We start from the raw sequence: 16,470 nt of genomic DNA, 5'->3' as shown, positions 1-16,470 counted from the left end.
CACAGATAACAGAAAGTAAAATCTTCAGAGGTCAAAGCAGGATCAAAAACCCAATCTCCTTTCATAGTGAGAATTTTTTCCTCCCACTGTGAACAGCAGAGATTCATGTTTTATTTTTGTTATGGGAGGCAGTATGTTTTCTATAATGGGTGCTTAGTAGATGATTTAGTTTGCTATCGTTAAAAAGAAAGAAAGAAAGAAAGAAAGAAAGAAAGAAAGAAAGAAAGAAAGAAAGGAAGAAAGAAGTTAAAGTTCATTGAGATGGCTCAGTGGTAGAGCGAACGCTGAGGCCTCACGTGTGTGGAGCTCAGAATCCAATCACTAGCATGATATGGAAGCAACAAGAACCCCACTGACAATGGTGCAGTGCACTGCTATCACTAACTCTTTCTCTGTCTCTCAATGGAAAAGTAGAAAAAAAAAAAGTTGGGGTAGGAAGGTGGCTCATTGCGGGTAGACAGCATAAAGGTTATGCAGACTCTCATGCCTAAGCCTCCAAAGCCCCAGGTTCAATCCCCCAAACCACCATAAGTCAGAGCTGAGCAGTTAAAAAAAAAAAAGTAGCCCAATGACAATATGCATGTAGGAAATGATAGGTTCCTTCTTCTCTAACAATATGAGAAAACTTAAACAAGCTACTAATGGTCTACATTATAGGAGGAGAGTACACAAAAGTTACTAGATTGTCAGAAAAGTCATAACATTTTTCTATGCAAAAAACGTTTCATGACTTTTCCGACATACCAAAATATTGGTATTTTAGATGTTTCAGTATTTTCTGACAATTACCTATTTTAAAATTATGATATATATTAATTAATACATACCTGTAATAATTCCAGTGTCATGGGGATATTCTTAAGTTCCTTCAACAAGTCCAATGCTCCAGCCTATTAAATAAAATAATTTCACAGTAAATCTCCCAAATGGTACAGCAAGGACTAACTAGAGATTTAAATTTGTTTTACTATCCACAACTTATTACTATTTACTTATGTCAGAATACTGCTAGAGATAAGACTTTGTGTTGTTTTTATACTAATAGGTTACCTGTTAGATTATAAAATCCACTTATTGTATTACGATCAGCACGTTATAAACTGTTTTGTGAAAGTTTATTTTCAATATCATTTCTTTACACTGTGTCCCAAGTACAAATGTAAAATGTATAGGTGATAACAGAACACACCTCAAATTTCCACAGAGACCACCTGCCTAGGAAATTGAGTCAACCCTGAGAAAGTAGGAATTAAAAAAAAAAAAAAAAAGTTAAATGTCAATTCCAAAAGGAAATTCAGAGCAAAGACCTGTTAAGCTCACAAAATTGCCCATTACCAGTTTGCATCTAGTAACAAAGGTTCCCAAGTAGATAGTGAAGATAGATCAAATAAAACTCACAGGGAGTCGGGTGGTAGCGCGGGTTAAGCACACGTGGCACAAAGCGCAAGGACCGGTGAAAGGAACCCTGTTCGAGTCCTCCTCTCCCCACCTGCAAAGGAGTCACTTCACAGGCGGTGAAGCAGGCCTGTAGGTGTCTCTCTTTCTCTCCCCCTCTCTGTCTTCCCCTCCTCTCTCCATTTCTCTCTGTCCTATCCAACAACGATGACATCAGTAACAGCAATAATAACTACAACAATGAAAAACAAGGGCAACAAGAGGGAAAAAAAAAAAAACTCATGGAATTACATAAAACACCCAAAATTAAAAGGAAAAGGCTTAAATGCGAAGTAACAGCACCACCTACAGTTTGTAAACAAATATTCCAAAATGATACTCATTTGATATAATATATTGCATCTAATCTAATAATATTGTTAATCAAGTGTATCTTATTAATCTAATATTCACTTAAAGTACTATGGGACGGGGGTCGGGCGGTGGCGCAGTGGGTTAAGCGCACGTGGCGCAAAGCGCAGGGACCGGCGTAAGAATCCCGGCTCCAGCCCCCGGCTCCCCACCTGCAGGGGAGTCGCTTCACGGGCAGTGAAGCAGGTCTGCAGGTGTCTATCTTTCTCCCCTCTCTCTCTCTCTGTCTTCCCCTCCTCTCTCCATTTCTCTCTGTCCTATCCAACAACAAAGCAACATCAACAGTGGCAATAGTAATGGCAACGAGGCTGCAACAACTAGGGCAACAAAAAGGGGAAAAAATGGCCTCCAGGACCGGTGGATTCATGGTGCAGGCACCGAGCCCAGCAATAACCCTGGAGGGGAAAAAAAAAAAAAAAAAAAAGTACAATGGGACATATCACTCACTGTCTTAGATTCCCCTAATAAATAGATTATTAAACAATGACACAGTGCTTTTTACCAGTTCTTTTACTTTTAGAAAGCCTTCCTTTAGGCTTGAAATTTCTTTCATTTCTTGCTTTATTTAATTGCCTTTAGGTTTATAGCTGGGGCTGCAAGTGGGAACAAGGTCCTTGCACATGGTAACAATATGTGTGTTCAACAACTTATCACTTTCATATATATTAAGAAATGAATTACAGGATTCGACTTCCGGAGGCGGAGCTACGAGCAGCAGATCGCTTTCTCTCCTCTCCTCTCCTCTCCTCTCCTCTCCTCTCCTCTCCTCTCCTCTCCTCTCCTCTCCTCTCCTCTCCTCTCCTCTCCTCTCCTCTCCCGGATCAACTAGGAATACCAAAGGAGACCACCCGGACCGAAACAAGACAGGACTAGAATGACCACAGAAACCCAGTAAATCACCCGTGAGTACAAACACGCGTGGCTGGTGACAGAGAGGAGAGAGGGGCCTAAGGAGAGATTAAGTGGCTGCTAACAGTTCGACAGTTTGTCAGTGGAGACACCACCTCCAGTCTGCTCCACCAACAAGGGGACAGCTGAAGGGAGGAAAGGACTCCCCAGAGACTCACTAAGTGCAACTCTGAGTCTCCACTGCTACTACCCTCAGAATCTGGAGCAGCAACACGGAGGGACACCAGGGTATAGATCTCAGGAGAAAAAAAAGCTGAGGGGCTGTGAAAGTCTCTTTGCATAACCACTGGATTATCTCTGCCACACCCTGCTTTATCTCTTGGTCAGTGATTAAGCTAAGAAGCCTATTGATAGTTTAAAAGCCCTCAGGCTCCCATAGCCTACAGGGGAAAAAAAAAAAAAAAGGCTTTTACACCACTGAACTCCAACTCAGGGATTGAAAAAACTGTTAACTTACATAAAATGGTTAAAACAACAAGAAAAAATATTGGAGACTCGAACCAGGACAAGAGTCCAGCTAAAAGTCCTCCAGAGGGTGAAGCACAAAACAACGAGTTCAACATCCAAACATTAGCTAAGGAAATAATAACAGGAGTGAGTAAAGAATTTGAAAAAATTGTAATCAGAAATGCAGGAACAACAAATGAGAATATGGAAGAAAATTCTAATTATCTCATGGTTATTAGAGAGCTGAAAGCTGAAATCGCTGAGCTAAGAAGGCAACTAGCTGAACAAGCTAAAACAATATCAGAGCAGGGCAACAAAATAGATGAACTCCAGAAAGCAGTAGACGGCAGAGAATAGAATCAATGAGGCTGAAGACAGAATTAGCAAGATTGAGGATGAATTGGAGACAACTAAAAAAGAAGTAAGAGATCTCAAAAAGAGATTAAGAGATGCTGAAAACAACAACAGAGTCCTATGGGATGACTTCAAAAGAAACAATATACGCATTATTGGCTTACCAGAGGAAGAAAGAGAAGGGGAGGAAGAAAGCGTTCTCCAGGCCATAATAGCTGAAAATTTCTCTAGTCTAGACAACACCAAAGACATAAAGAAATGAATTACAGGGCCAGGAGATGGTGCGCCTGGTGACGCCCACTTGCAGGGGGGTCAATTCACCAGTGGTGAAGCAGATACTGCAGTTATCTCTCTCTTCATCTCTACCTCACTCTCCTCTCAATTTCTCTCTGTCCTGTCAAATAAAGAAGGAAAGAAAAAAAAAGTCTTCTGGGAGCAGTGGACTCGTCATGCAGGCACCAAGCCCTAGCAATAATGGTAAAGACAAAAAAAAAAAAAAAAAAAAATACTTGCCTAAATGTGCTTGTAAAGCTATTTTGCACTCAGAGGCCAACAACGAGGTATCAGTTTCTGATGATGTTTCCACAATATGCTTCCACTACAGAAAAACTTCAAAAACACTTTGGGTTACAGAGATAACATGGTGGTTATGCAAAAAGACTTTTATGCCTGAAGCACCAAAGGTCCAGGGTTCAAATCCCAGCACCAGCATAAGCCAGAGTGGAGCAGTGCTCTGGTCAAATAAGTTAATTTAACACACACACACACACTCCATCATTTCCTTAAAGAAAAATCCACTAGAAATCAACAGATCTTTGCAGGCCTTGTATAATTAGATGTTATTCACTGTTCAACCATTTGGTTCCTTACAAATTCAGCAGTACTCCATTAGTGTCTCTCAGATTTTCTCCAACTCATTAACAACCATTCCACAAATGCTGATGGTGGATTTGATGTTTTACCTAAGAAAATACATCCCAACAGCCATCTGGCTGATGATGCATATAACTCATTCTGCTTTCTGACTTGCTAATGTGTGAAAACGAGGCACCCTACAAATCAATGAAGCACAGCATGCTCTGGGAAGTGAAAAAGCCCCAGAGCATGACCTTCATTATATATCCCAAAGGGTGAGACAAACATGGAATCTCATAGTATATTTTATTCTTTTTTTATCATATCATTTCATTTCATTTGATGTAAAATCAAGTAAAGACTCCCAGTCACACATTCCTTCTATTTATAGCTGGCAGAAGCAGCACTAACTTTTCTTGTGGCAACAGAGACTTCACTCAACACAGTGCCTCATAAATAACTTAAATTCAACTGAAATTAGGAAACGGTATTATAAAGTATTTACTGATCTGATGTTAAATTTTCTATTTGTGAATTTTATTTAGAGACAAAAAACACTGTTTTGTCAGTGAAAAAAACTAGCACTATTTTTTAAATTTTTATTTTATTTATTTTGGATAAAGAGAGAAGTTGAGAAGGGGTAAATAGAGAAGGGGAAAGGAAACACCTGCAGAACTGCTTCACCAATCATGAAGCTTCCCCCTAAATATGGAGACAAGAGGATCAAACCAGTGTTCTTGTGCATTGTAACATGTGCACTCTACCAGATCCAGTATCTCCTAATCCCATAACATTGGCTTTATTTTTTTTTAAGACTTATTAATAAAAGAACTAGAAGAGGAAGGAGTCTCTAGTAAAATAAATATTAAAAATAAACATGGGGGGGCAGGCGGTAGTGCAGCAGATTAAGCGCACATGCAAAGGGCAAGGACCGGCATAAGGATCCCAGTTCGAGCCCCCAGCTCCCCACCTGCAGGTGGGTCACTTCATAAGCAGTGAAGCAGGTCTGCAGGTGTCAATCTTTCTCTCCTCCTCTTTGTATCCCCTCCTCTTTCTATTTCTTTCTGTCCTATCCAACAACATCAATAATGACGATGACAAGGGCAACAACCAAAAAAAAAAAAAAAGGGTATGGCCTCCAGGAGCAGTGGATTCATAGTGCAGGCACCGAGCCCCAGCAAATAAACCTGGAGGCTAAAATAAAATAAAATAAACAGTGGTTGATGTATTGCACCAAGTAAAAGACTCTTGGGGAGGGGATGTTCAGGTCCTAGAACAGGATGGCTGAGGAGGACCTAGTAGTGGGAGGTGAACTTGTTATGTGGAAAACTGAGAAATGTTATGCATGTACAAACTATTGTATTTTACTGTCAACTGTAAACCATTAATCCCCCAATAAAGAAATTTAAAAATAAAATAAAATAAAATAAAACATGGGGATAGACAGCATAATGGCTATGCAAAAAGACTCTCATGCCTGAGGTTCCAAAGACCCAGCTCCAATCCTCTGCACCACCATAAGCCAGAGCTGAGCAGTGTTCTGGGAAAATAAATAAATAAATAGATTAGATAGATAGGAAGAAAGGTAAGAGCATCACTCTGATACATGTGCTGCCAGAGATTGAACTCTAAACCTCATGCTTAAGAGTCCAATTCTTTATCCATGCCAACTCTCAAATTATAACACTAATTTTAAGTTTATCATTAATGAAGAATTTCCATCAGCATGACCTTTGAGAGCAAGGGAGATCTTTAATTCTGTAACTGTAAATGAAATGAAAACCAAGACTTCTGGTAGGTTTCCAATATACTCACTCTATAGCACATCTAAATTCAACAGATATAAGGCTATTTATGTTTTATTTAACCCATTTAATGTCAAGATGTTGCATTTCATAATAGAAATCCTTCCTTGGGGCCAGGTGGTAGAACACCTGGTTGAGTGCACATATTACAATGTGCAAGGGCCCAGGTTCCAGCCCCCAGTTCCCACCTGCAGGGGGAAAGCTTCATGATCGGTGAAGCAGGCTAAGGTGTCTCTCTGTCTCTTCCTTTCTAGCTCTCTCTCCCCTCTCAATTTCTAGCTATCTCTATCTAATAATAAATAAATATAATAAAAAAATTTTTAATCTTTTTTTTTAACAGGAAAGTCACTATTTTTTTATTACTTTTTTTAACAATAGCACTGCTCAGCTCTAGTTTATGGTGGTGCAGGGGACTGAACCTGGGACTTTGGAGCCTCAGGCATGAGAATGTCTGTGCATAACCATTAGGCCATTTACCCCTGCCGCACAATAAAAATCTTAATGTCTATAAATTAGGAAGGAACTGCACAGATCTCCTTGGGGAGTTATTAAATATATGATGCATGTAGCATGCTATCTCTACAAAATCTGAAAAATCTGGAATTCTGACATATATGTCAGATCCGAGATTTTTGTTTCTACCAGAGCACGCACTCATGGAAGTATATGGGGTTGAAAACAAAATGTCAGAGCCTCAGGTGTGAGTGTCTTTTGCATAGCCACAATCTCCTTAACCCCAAATCAAGATTCTGATTTAAAGATTATAAACGTGTAGGTCCTATGTACCAAGTCTCCATGGAATTCATGTTCATGTAACCTAGGGTGAATTAAAACGGAAGATCAAGAACCATACTTTCAAGAATTCTTTTAAAAAAACAAGGTTTCAGGGCTGGGTAATGGCACACGCACTGCCATGCACAAGGACTGGGATTCAAGCCACTGGTCCCTACCTGTGGGGGGGTGGAAGCTTCACTAGTGGTAAAGCAGTGCTGCAGGTGTTTCTCTTCCCCTATTTCCTACTCCTTTCTCAATTTCTCTCTGTCCTATCAAAATATAAGAAAAAAAAAAAAAAAAAGGCCATTGGGAATGGTGGGATCTGTTATGCAGGCACTGAGTCCCAGCAAAAAATCCTGGTAGGAACAACAAGAACAACAACAACAAAAAAAAAACAAGATTTCCATAGACTTACATAACACTGCCACTTACCAAATCATTCTTCTAACACATCAGCAATGTGGCATAAGGTTAAAGTTGTTTTCCAAATACCAGCAATAAATTTGAATTAATTTCATCACATTTCTCCTTTTAGTTCAGAACTCTTTAGTTAGACTAGGGTCAATGAAAGGGGGAAAAGCTAACTGACATTATTGGGATAATCCATAGTCTTTCTCATAATATACTGTGTTCTCACCAAGTCAGATGAATATTTCTGAGCTAAGAAAAAGACTGTAATGATATGAATAAGTAAAAGCAGGGAGGGGAAAAAATCATCAGACGATTATATATAAATTCACTGAGTGTTACTATGTGCCAAGCATTCATTGTGTTCTTACATATACTGCCTTTCCTTTTCACAATAACTCCTTTGCAAATACATAATCTTATAATCCCCATATTACAGATAAAGAAACTGAAGTCCAGATATATTAAGAAACTTTTTCAATGGGGCGGGTGGTGGCACACCTGCTTGAAAACACATGTTACAATTCATATGGACCCGGGGTTCGAGCCCCCACTCCCCACCTGCAGGGGGAAAGCTTTGCGAGTGGTGAAGCAATGCTGCAGGTGTCTCTCTGTCTCTCTACCACCCCTTTCCCTCTCAGTTTCTGGCTGTCTCTATCCAATAAATAAAGATGATAATAATAATAACACAAAGATTTTAAAAAATAAAACAAAACTAATTCAAGGTCATATATGATTACTAACTACAAAAGGTAAGATCTGGTGTTGTATGCTTTACATTGGGTTCTAGTTCTCCCCCGCCAAGAGAATTAGATCAGTCCAGTTAATTTCCCGGGCCGCTTGGCCCCGCCCCTAGGGACCCCGCCAGAGTTCCAGAGTGACAGAGTTGCAGAGTTCGAGAGTAAGAGAGAGTGCTTGCGCCGCTGCAAAGAGACAGCAGAGTTCTGTTTGGTGATTAGTTTGTCTTAGTTTATGAATCCTTGTTCCTGAATAAAGAAATACAGCTTCCCTGCCCAGCCGTTGTCTCTGCGTCTCTGTTACCCGCCCATGAAGCTAGCCCGGCCAGCTGGAACCTCCGAATTTTAACAACAATCTGGGAGTCGGGTGGTAGCACAGCGGGTTAAACGCACATGGTGCGAAGCGCAAAGACGGGCCCAAGGATCCTGGTTCGAGAGCCTCCAGCTCCCACCTGCAGGGGAGTCGCTTCACAGTCAGTGAAGCAGGTCTGCAGGTGTCTATCTTCCTCTACCCGTCTGTCTTCCCCCTCCTCTCTCCATTTCTCTCTGTCCTATCCAACAACGACGACATCAATAGCAATAACTACAACAACAATAAAAAAGGAAAATAAATATTTGTTTAAAAAAAGGTAGGATCTAGGGGGCGGGGTGGTGGTGTATACAGTCGAATGCACATATTACCATGAACAAGGACCAGGGTTTGAACCCCCAGCCCCACCTGCAGAGGGAAAGCTTCATGAGCAGTGAAGCAATGTTACAGGTGCCTATCTCTCTCCCTCTCTATCTCCTCTTACCTCTCAATTTCTGTCTCTATCAAATAAAAGAAAAAAATTTATTTAAAAAAAAAAAAACTTATATTCAGAAAAAGAAAGTAACTAGCCCAAGGTCATAGAGAATGGGCAACTTAAAAGATAAAAACTGCTGGCCATTATATCACTGTTCTTTCTATTCCATAGGTTCATGGGTGGCAGTTCAGTATAATGAGTGTAATCAAATGTATAGCATTACCAAACAAGAAACTACATTCTATCTTTTCCCAGTCATCACTTGACTCTAAAGGTCATGTCTATTAGATTGCAGCATCTACTACAGACAATGATGCAAGAGAAAGAAAGCTTCTACTTTAACATTCAATGTCAAATTTAGTACATAGTACAAACTGAAAAATAAACAACAGCTGTCACACTACTCCATTCCGTTGCTAACACTGCTATCTGTGAGTGGCAATGAGCACTTCTATAGAACTTATGCTGAGAAGCCAGAGGAATAGCTCACCAGGCAGAGCACATGACCCAGTTAAAGCCCTGCTACAAGGGAGGGTTATGATGGCACCACAAGCAGCTCTGGTGTTGCCCTATCTCTCGCTCTCACTGTCTCTGTATGAAAAAACAGCCTGGAAGCAGGAAGCAGTGAAATTGCCTATGTGCAAGGCTCCTGCTTGTAATAAAAAAAAAAAAGAAAAAAGGGGGGGAGTCGGGCAGTAGTGCAGCGGGTTAAGCCAGGTGGCGCAAAGCGCAAGAACCGGCGTAAGGATCCCAGTTCAAGCCCCCAGATCCCCACCTGCAGGGGCGTTGCTTCACGGGTGGTGAAGCAGGTCTGCAGGTGTCTATCTTTCTCTCCCCCTCTCTGTGTTCCCCTCCTCTCTCCATTTCTCTCTGTCCTATCCAACAACGACAACAACAATAATAACTACAACAATAAAACAACAAGGGCAACAAAAGGAAACATATGAATAAATATTAAAAAAAAAAGAAAGGAAAGAAAAACCCTGTATTCAGCACCCAATATATGTGAGTTGTAGAAGATACAAAACAAGTGAAAGCAGAAAATACAGTTAAAATCTGGCCAAATCAGACTTCCCTGGATTGAAGACACCACCAATGTGTCCTGGAGCTCAGCTTCCCCAGAGACCCATCCTACTAGGGAAAGAGAGAGGCAGACTGGGAGTATGGACCGACCAGTCAACGCCCATGTTCAGCGAGGAAGCAATTACAGAAGCCAGACCTTCTACCTTCTGCAACCCTCAATGACCCTGGGTCCATGCTCCCAGAGGGATAGAGAATGGGAAAGCTATTGGGGGAGGGGGTGGGATATGGAGATTGGGCGGTGGGAATTGTGTGGAGTTGTACCCCTCCTACCCTATGGTTTTGTTAATTAATCCTTTCTTAAATAAAAAAAAAATAAAAAAAATAATAAAAAAAAAAAATCTGGCCAAACATCTCAGGGATAGTGCACTGCGCTGCCATGTGCACAACACAGGTTCTAGCCTGGCCTCTACCACTCTGAAGGAAGCTTTGGTCTCTTTCTCTGTCTTGCTACCCCCCTCTTAAAAAAAAAAAAAATGGGTGGATGGGATATAGTGAAGAACAGGAACTACTACATAGGGAGATAACATAATGGTTAAGCAAAAGACTCTCATGCCTGAGACTTTGAAGTCCCAGGTTCAATCCCCTTACCACCATAAGCCAGAGCTGAGCAGTGCTCTGGTAAAAAAAAAAAAAAGAGGGGTGGAAGGGTGGGAGACTACTATAGTTGTAATATATATGTGTGTGTGTGTGTGTGTGTGTGTGTATATATATATATATATATATATATATATGTCTATATATGCACAGTACATATGTACTATATACATATGGCAGATGCAAATCCATATACTTTCATTTCCTAATTATAAAAGTATGAGAATATTACTTGTCCTTTTTTAAGCTTCAGCTTTTTGTTTTCTTTTTCCTCCGGGGTTATTGTTGGGGCTCGGTGCCTGCATTACAATCTACTGGTCCTGGAGGCTATTTTTTTCCCTTTTGTTACCACTGTTTATCATTGTTGTTGTCACTGCTGTTGTTGTTGGATAAATGGAGAGAGGAGGGGGAGAAAGAGAGGGGGAGAGAGAGATAAGACACCTGCAGACCTGCTTCACGACTTGTGAAGCGACCACCCCTGCAGGTGGGGAGCCAGGGGCTCCAACCACAATCCTTACACCAGTCCCTGCACTTTGCACCACGTCCGCTTAACCCACTGAGCTACCTGACGCAAAGCGCCCAAGGACCTGTGAAAGGATCCTGTTTGGAGCCTCCGGCTCCCCAGGGGGAGTCACTTCACAAGCGGCCAAGCAGATCTGCAAATGTCTATCTTTCTCTCCTCTTCTGTCTTCCCCATCTTTCTCAATTTCTCTGTACGATCCAACAACAATAACAGCTATGACAATAACAACAATAACTACAACAAGCAACAACAAAGGCAACAAAATGGGAAAAATGGCCTCCAGGTGCAGTGGATTAGTAGTTCAAGCACCGAGCCCCAAAGATAACCCCTGAGGCAAAAAAAAAAAAATTGTAGTCAATGATCCAGAAGGTGGCAGAGTCAATAAAGCACCTCTCAAGCATGAGGTCCAAAGTTCAATTCCCTGCAGTGCATGTATCAGAGTGATACTCTGGTTCCCTCTCTCTCTTCCTATGTCTGTCATTAATAAATAAAATCCTTTTTTAAAAAAGTATGTAGTTGGAGGTTGAGCGGTAGCGCAGCAGGTTAAGTGCACGTGGCGCAAAGCCCAAGAACCGGCCTCCCTGCGGGGGAGTCGCTTCACAAGCAGTGAAGCAGGTCTGCAGGTGTCTATCTTTCTCTCCCCCTCTCTGTCTTCCCCTCCTCTCTCTATTTCTCTCTAACCTATCCAACAACAAACGACATCAACAACAACAATAATAACCACAACAAGACTACAACAAGGGCAACAAAAGGGGGGGGATAGCCTCCAGGAGCAGAGGATTTGCAGTTCAGGCACTGAGCCCCAGCAATAACCCTGGAGGCAAAAAAAAAAAAAGTATGTAGTCAATCTAATCCAAATATGAAAACTAAAGATTTACTTTAACCCAGATACAGTTATATTTAGAAATGTATACATTTCATATACCTCAACTCCTAGCAAATTCTAGCATCTAGTTCAATTCCTTCAATTCAACTTAATTTCACTCAACCTTCAATAAAGAGATAGATAGATAGATAGATAAATAAATAAATAAATAAGATTCAGCATCACTTACAAAGTCCATGAACTTGAAAGTTCCACCTTCTTACCTTACTCCTTCTATATATTAGTCTGGAGACATAAATCCTTTAGAAATGAGAAATGTTAAGGACCATATCTAAGTTAACAGAGCTAAATTCAAGAGTCAGGATATAAATCCAATTTAGGAAATAGCCTTCATTATTGTTGTTTTTGATAGCCTTAATTATTGACGTTAAGTCACAGTAACGTGGGTTAAGCTTAACGGGGTTAAGCACAGGTGGCACAAAGTGCAAGGACTGGCGGGAAGAATCCCGGTTGGAGCCCGGCTCCCCACCTGCTGGGAAGTCACTTCACAGGCGGGCGGTGAAGCAGGTCTGCAGGTGTCTCTTCCTCTTTCCCTCTCTATCTCCCTCTCCTCTCTCAATTTCTCTCTGTCCTGTCCAATAAAAAGTGGACAAAATGGTCACCAGGAGCAGTGGATTTGTAGTGCAGTAACTGAGGCACACCAATAACCTTGGAGGCAAATAATATAAATAATAAAGAAAATCTTTAAAAAATACACACATCTATAAAATAACTCACAGAACAAACTGGAAGCTACAGAAAAGGGGGAAATATATGTACTATAACACTATAACTGGAATCTCACTCACAGGCAGAAGCTGAAAGACAAGACCAGAAAAGAAAACACTGAGCAGCACCCGGTCTGGAGGTGGTGCACTGCGCCAATGTAAAAGACAAGACGCTGGGGCTGTGGGGAGGAGAGTTCAGGTCCTGGAAAAGGATGACAGAGGACCTAGTGGGGGTCGTATCGTCATGTGGAAAACTGAGAAGTGTTATGCATGTAAACTACTGTATTTACTGTCAAATGTAAAACATTACTTGCCCACTAAAGAAAACCAAAAAAAAATACTATAACCTGGAAAACAACTTTTATAAAATTACTGAACACTTAAAAAAATTATTTGTGAGTTGATGCTGTGTTTTAAAACCAAGGTGGGTTACTCAACTTCTCTTTCTCTTTTCCCTTTCATTTACCTATATAATTTTTTACAAAACAAGAAAAGGAAGAATAAGAAGAACAAAGTGACTTTACCTTTCAGGAGAGTCAATTTTTCATATTGGTAAAATGCTGAACTATTACAGAAGTAAAATGAGGCTTGAAGAATACCTGTTGTATGATCTGAAAATATGTTGATAATCTGAGAAATGCAAGTGAATATGAGTTGGTCTTCTCCATACTTGCCCATTAAGGAATTGTTATTCGTTTTAACTTAACACTATTAAAAAGAATTTAAAAAAATAGAAACTAGTGTGCTAAGTGATTAAAAGACAAACAATACAGTATCACGGGTTAGAGAAAAACATTACCCAAGAAACTGCCTTTTTCCCTGGGAGTTTCTACTTTAGGAGTATGGGATTCCCAAAGGAGAAAAAAAAACAAAAAACTTTCAGTTTAAACCAAATAGCAGAAGTATACAATCTAAAATAAGCAGAAATCAACAGTTGTAACAGGGAAGGAAAAAACTCTAAAAACAAGAAAAAATAAAAGGCATGAGTAATATCTGGAACAGAAAGCAAACAGGAAATAAGTTTTAAGAGGTCAAAATTGCAAATACAGATTAAACAGGGTGTGAAATTAAACGGTGAGCAAAGCACCTGTTTAAAAAAAAAAAGGGAAGACTATTTTCTGAAGTCTTAAGAATCTAGTGTTAAGCACTACTTCCTGGGACTCTAGATAGTTGTGCAGTGGAAGATATGCATGTTGAGTTTAATCCAAATTGCACAGTACTTAACTTTGGTAGGTGAACTACTTAATTTCTCTGACTCAATTTCTCCATCTGTAAAATGAATGCAGCACAGCTATGTTGTGAATCTCAAAAGAATTTTACAAAGATGCTTCAAATTCTGTATAAAATAAAGCATTCCTTTCCTCCTTCATTTGGGTTTGAAATACAGTGTTTCAAAGGCTGGAAGCTTCATTAGTGTTCCTAGTTCCTGAAGCCCCGGTGAAGTGTTGTAGTGGATAAGGTCTTAGACTACAAGTATGAGGTCTGAGTTCAAGACCCGCCATCCGGTATACCACAGTGATGCTCTGATGTGTTTTCTTTCTCTTTCTCTCTTTCATTAATAAATAATTTTTTTTAAAGCTAGTAAATTTATCCCAGGTACAATGATACTGACAATATGCTGAGCGCGGTGGAAGAAATTCCAGTGAAGAAAATCACAAAGATCTAACTGAAAACAAGACTGAATGAAGCAAAAGACTGAAAGTGCAAACAAACAAGGTTCAAAAACAAAAGTGCAGAACCGGGAGATCCTCAGATGAAACACAACATACAGGAGACTCGCGAGACAGCCACGGGCATTAACTCAGAGAACTCAACAATGACAGATGTCCAGACCCATCTCCAGCACACCTTGTGCAGTTTGCTTTCATGACACTTCCTTTGTACAATCTCCACATAAAATATCTTCTTCCCTCTTCTTTTTTTTAAATTCTGGTTACCGTTTAGGGACGCTGTCAAGCGCGCCGGCATAGTTTTATCTTTTGTAATTGCAAAGCACGGAGCCTAGCCTAGGGGTCAGCGAGTGTCTAGTCTCCTCCCAAAACAAGATCCGGGAATTTTACGTTTTTAAACTCCATCGGCTGGACGTCTAGGTTCACCAGACTAGTTGGAAACAACCAACCACGCCAATGAGAATGAATTCTTTCCAGAAGGGGGTCTCTTTTCATTTTTACTTTTTTTCTCTGTTCTTCCACGCTTGAAGCCGAACCAGGGAGGGTTTACGAGCACGAGAGTTTGCGGTGAGCAGGAGGCCTCGTCGGGGTGTGAAGGACGCGGGACGCCGAGGAACCGAGAGCTGCCCCGCCGCCCGCTCCCTCCCCCGGGCCCAGCTCCCCGGGCGCCGGCGCCGGCCTCGCGCTCCCCGCGCGGGAAGGGATCCCCCCGGGCCAGGCGCGGGGCTGCGCGTCCCATCCCCGCAAAGGTGGCCCCAGCCCGCCCGGCGTCCCCACCGCCCGCTCGCGCCCGCGCCCGCGCCGCCCGCCGCGCTCACCGCGTTCTTCTTCTGCACCATCTTGTCTATCTTCTTGGCAATTCGCACCACCTCGTCATCCATGGCTCCGGCGGGTCTTCCGCACGCCCAGCCCGTTAGGGACGGTAAAGGGGCAAAGCCGGGGCCGAAGCGGCAGCAGGACGCGAGCCCAGACGCTGCGCGAACCCACCACCACCGCAGGCCAGGGCCCAAGCCCTTCCTTCCAGCAAGGCCGCGGCGCGCCGGCGGCAGCGGTAGCTCCTCCCCCTGCAGGCATAGCCTATCAAGCCCCGCACTTGCTGCGCAGGCATTACTAGTCGAACGTAAATGGCTGGGAGGAAGAAAATAACCAGCCCACCAAGAGGGCAGGGCCCCCACCGTGTCAACGAGGCGGCCAGAAAGGTGGATGGTCCTCAGTCTGCAAAGTGGGCAGGAGGCAGGGCTGCTATTTTGCGCACCTCACTGCCCAGCAAGTGCTTAGGACGTCCCTGAAGTTTGGAACCTACAGGCACTCTGACCTGGGGTGGATTTGGAGCCTGGAGCATTGGCAGTTTTGGAACTCAGGTTCGAAAAGCACGCCTCTCCCTATTTTAATATGAATTTTTTTTTTCTCCCCTCAAGCTCTGGCTTATGGTGGTGCTGGGGATTGAACCTGGGACATCAGAGCCTTAAGCATACGTCTTTTACAGAACCATATGGCTCAAGTGTTTCTTTTTTGAAAGATATGTTTATGATTGGAAAGAGGGGAGAAAGAGCCAGAGAATCCCGAGGGCACATTATGCAAGGATCAAACTTGGGACCTCATGCTGTTTTTTTTTAAAAAAAAACAAAAAAAAACGAAGTATGTTTGCGTTGGGGGGAGGCTTTGCCAGTGGTGAAGCAGGGCTACACGTGTCTCTTTCCCTTTCTGTATCCCTTTCCCTATTAATTTCTGGCTGTCTCTATACAATAAATAAAACAATACCAAAAAAAATTTAAAGAAAATCTTTTTAAAACTACAAATCTGGGAGTCTGGGGGTAACGCACGTGGCGCGTTAAGCTCACGTGGCGCATAAGGATCCCGGTTCAAGCCCCTGGCTCCCCACCTGAAAGGGAGTCGCTTCACAGGTGGTGAAGCAGGTCTGCAGGTGTCTTTCTCTCCCCCTCTCTGTCTTCCCCTCCTCTCTATTTCTCTCTGTCTTATCCAACAATGACTACATCAATAACAACAATAATAATAACTACAACAACAATAAAAAACGAGGGCAACAAAAGGGAATAAATAAATATAAAAATTTTTAAATAAATAAAAAAGAACAACAAGAGCAACAAAAGGGAAAAAATAACCTCC

General features: G+C 41.8%; 1 protein-coding gene across 1 annotated transcript in view; it reads right to left on the bottom strand.

Annotated features, from left to right (window-relative positions):
• The window catches only part of TCEA1 (transcription elongation factor A1), a 48,534-nt gene extending 33,078 nt beyond the window's left edge, over positions 1–15,456 (bottom strand). The window contains exons 1-2 of the mRNA XM_007515981.3: positions 15,162–15,456; positions 828–890 (exon numbers count right to left, since the gene is read on the bottom strand). Coding sequence (XP_007516043.1) covers positions 828–890; positions 15,162–15,224 — 126 coding nt within the window. The 5' untranslated portion in view covers positions 15,225–15,456. The remainder of the gene's footprint in view (positions 1–827; positions 891–15,161) is intronic.
• Between the last annotated feature and the right edge of the window lie 1,014 nt (positions 15,457–16,470).

Source organism: Erinaceus europaeus, chromosome 1, assembly GCF_950295315.1.
Source record: "Erinaceus europaeus chromosome 1, mEriEur2.1, whole genome shotgun sequence".
NCBI lineage: Eukaryota > Metazoa > Chordata > Mammalia > Eulipotyphla > Erinaceidae > Erinaceus > Erinaceus europaeus.
Note: the sequence above shows the minus strand (reverse complement) of the source record. Positions and strands in the feature narration are given on the sequence as shown.